General features: G+C 44.0%; 1 protein-coding gene across 1 annotated transcript in view; it reads right to left on the bottom strand.

Moving 5' to 3' along the window:
• esr2a (estrogen receptor 2a) overlaps positions 1 to 2,500 on the bottom strand; it is a 34,949-nt gene that overhangs the window by 20,809 nt on the left and 11,640 nt on the right. The window contains exon 5 of the mRNA XM_080832137.1: positions 1 to 43. This exon is cut by the window's left edge and continues 74 nt beyond it. Coding sequence (XP_080688263.1) covers positions 1 to 43 — 43 coding nt within the window. The remainder of the gene's footprint in view (positions 44 to 2,500) is intronic.

The raw sequence follows: 2,500 nt of genomic DNA on the forward strand, positions 1-2,500 counted from the left end.
ATGGTGCACTGGTTGGTTGCCGGGCAGATGTAATCATTGTGTCCTGAAGAGACAGGAGAGTAAACAGGGGGGGGAGACAGGAGAGTAAACAGGGGGGGATCTTCAACCACAGAGGGCAGAGCACGGACAATCTGGTAGGCACTGTCACACAGACACAACTGTACTACTTTGTACCACTGAGTAGAGCTGGGCAATTATTTGACAAATGTGATAATGAGATGATCACGACGTTTATTTAAGCAATAAGCCCCAAGAGGACGTGCTTTGCGCTGATTTTAGAACAGGTAAGGGGAGTTGTTAGGCACGACGCGAAGCGGAGTGCCGTTAAACCCCCTTACCTGTTCTAAAATCAGCGCAAAGCACGGACTCGCGGGGCTTATTGCTTTTCTAAACCTGTTACTACACATATTTGATATGGTTTCATAAATAAAGACAATTCAATTTAAGAAACAATAGTTTAATGATAAACAGTCATTCTTCTGCCACTAAAAATTATAGTTCCTAAATAAATCGTTGCCACGCAACCCTTGAAGCAACGCAACAGCCAGATGGAACACTGGGTATGAAATGCGCTATATGAATGCCTTGCCATTCGCTGCGCAGTAATATGGAATGTAATCAGGTCAAATTGTAAGATAATGCTGGATTTTACAACGGCTTTTAGCCAATCACAATCAAGGATTTGAACAATCAGGTTTAGAATTGAGGTATTATCGCCTAGCCCGAGTACGTCGTCAAGCTAGTATCAAAGACACTGTCAAATACACACAAACATTACAGTATCTTATACCTCTGACACCTAATCGCTTGCAAACATATTCTACGGGGATCCACGTGAAGTGTAGAGGGGTCAGTGTAGTGATCGCTCGTAGAGAACATCACAGGGAAGCCTGTCAAGCTATGGAGACACACTCAGTATCTTATACCTCTGACACCCAATCGCTTGCAAACATATTCTACGGTGATCTACATGAAGTGGAGCCTGTCAGGCGACGGAGACACACTCAGTGTAGTGATCCCTCGTAGAGAACAGCACAGGGAAGCCTGTCAAGCTACGGAGACACGCAACGCAGATGAGCTTCGGCTTCACAATGAGAGTGGAGGTCTGCCGGTGGCGCTTTTCTGGCCGCTGTCCTCAACACACACACACACACACACAGACCCGCAGACAAAAACACACACACAAACCAGGGATTCGTTGGCTGGTGATTACTGGTTATTGTCTGGTGAAATTTGGTCTGGTGAGGATAATTAGAAAAAGTAACCGGTCAAAATGTCTGGTAGTAATGCTCATACGAAACATAAAACATATCATCAGGCCAAAGCAAATGAATCCTATCTTAGTCTTATTTTATTGACTGTGTTATTCTACACAAAATGTAAGTGCTTCCTTCTCCCTTTAGACAGCGTGTGGGCTTTTATCCAATCACCTTTCATTCTACATGTGCCAGTCATTTTCTAATTAATCTGGTAAAAAAAGAAATTCTTTCTGCCCACTGAGCCACAACACGACAAACTCCCAGTGGAAGCCCTGACACAAGCACAGAAACACACATACAAATAGACACAAAAGCAAAGAGACACACACACACACACACACACACACACACACACACACACACACACACACACACACACACACACACACACACACACACACACACACACACACACACACACACACACACACACACACACACACACACACACACACACACACACGTAAATGCGGTGTGTGTTCCCAGTTCCCAGTAGGGAACACGATGTGTCTACTGAGGCCAAGAGGTGGCAGAGCAGAGAGCAGAGAGAGAGAGAGAGAGAGACAGATACGCAAACAATTCTTTCCTAAATTAAAAAATAAATACCCAGATTTTGAAGAACTTGAAGAAATTATTCAAATTATTAAAATACTCTTGAGTGAGGAACCAGACAGGGTACACATTGCAGCCGGATATGTGGATGCCTGCCATCGAGAGGGGAGTCACCTCATCAGTAAAATAAATGAATTGATTGAAAAGACACACACACACACACACACACACATTCACACACACCACACATGTACACACACACACACACTACCCAACACACCCATCCTCATACGCACACATGCAGGCACACACACACACTTCAGACACACTGTTGTGCAGTAATGTATGTTTTTATGCATGCTTTTATGCTCATAGGGATAGAGACCTCAAGCAGTTTGTTTTCATTGTCACTGTTTTTTTTCTTCCTATTGTCATTATTGTTATTATTTGAAATGCTTTGACAATACTGTAACCATAGCGGTCATGTCAATACAATTATTTGAATCGGATCGAATCGAGAGAGAGAGGGAGAGAGATAGGGAGAGGGAGAAAAAGGGGAGAGAGAGAAAGAGAGGGAGAGGAAGAGAGAGGGGGAGAGAAAAAGAGGGAGAGAGAGAAAGAGATGGATAGAGAGAAGGAGAGAGAGAGAGCAGAGGGCTGTGTGCTGCAGGGTTCACAGCAAGAGAGAG

The sequence above is a fragment of the Sprattus sprattus genome, assembly GCF_963457725.1.
Source record: "Sprattus sprattus genome assembly, chromosome: 2".
In the NCBI taxonomy this organism is placed as follows: domain Eukaryota; kingdom Metazoa; phylum Chordata; class Actinopteri; order Clupeiformes; family Clupeidae; genus Sprattus; species Sprattus sprattus.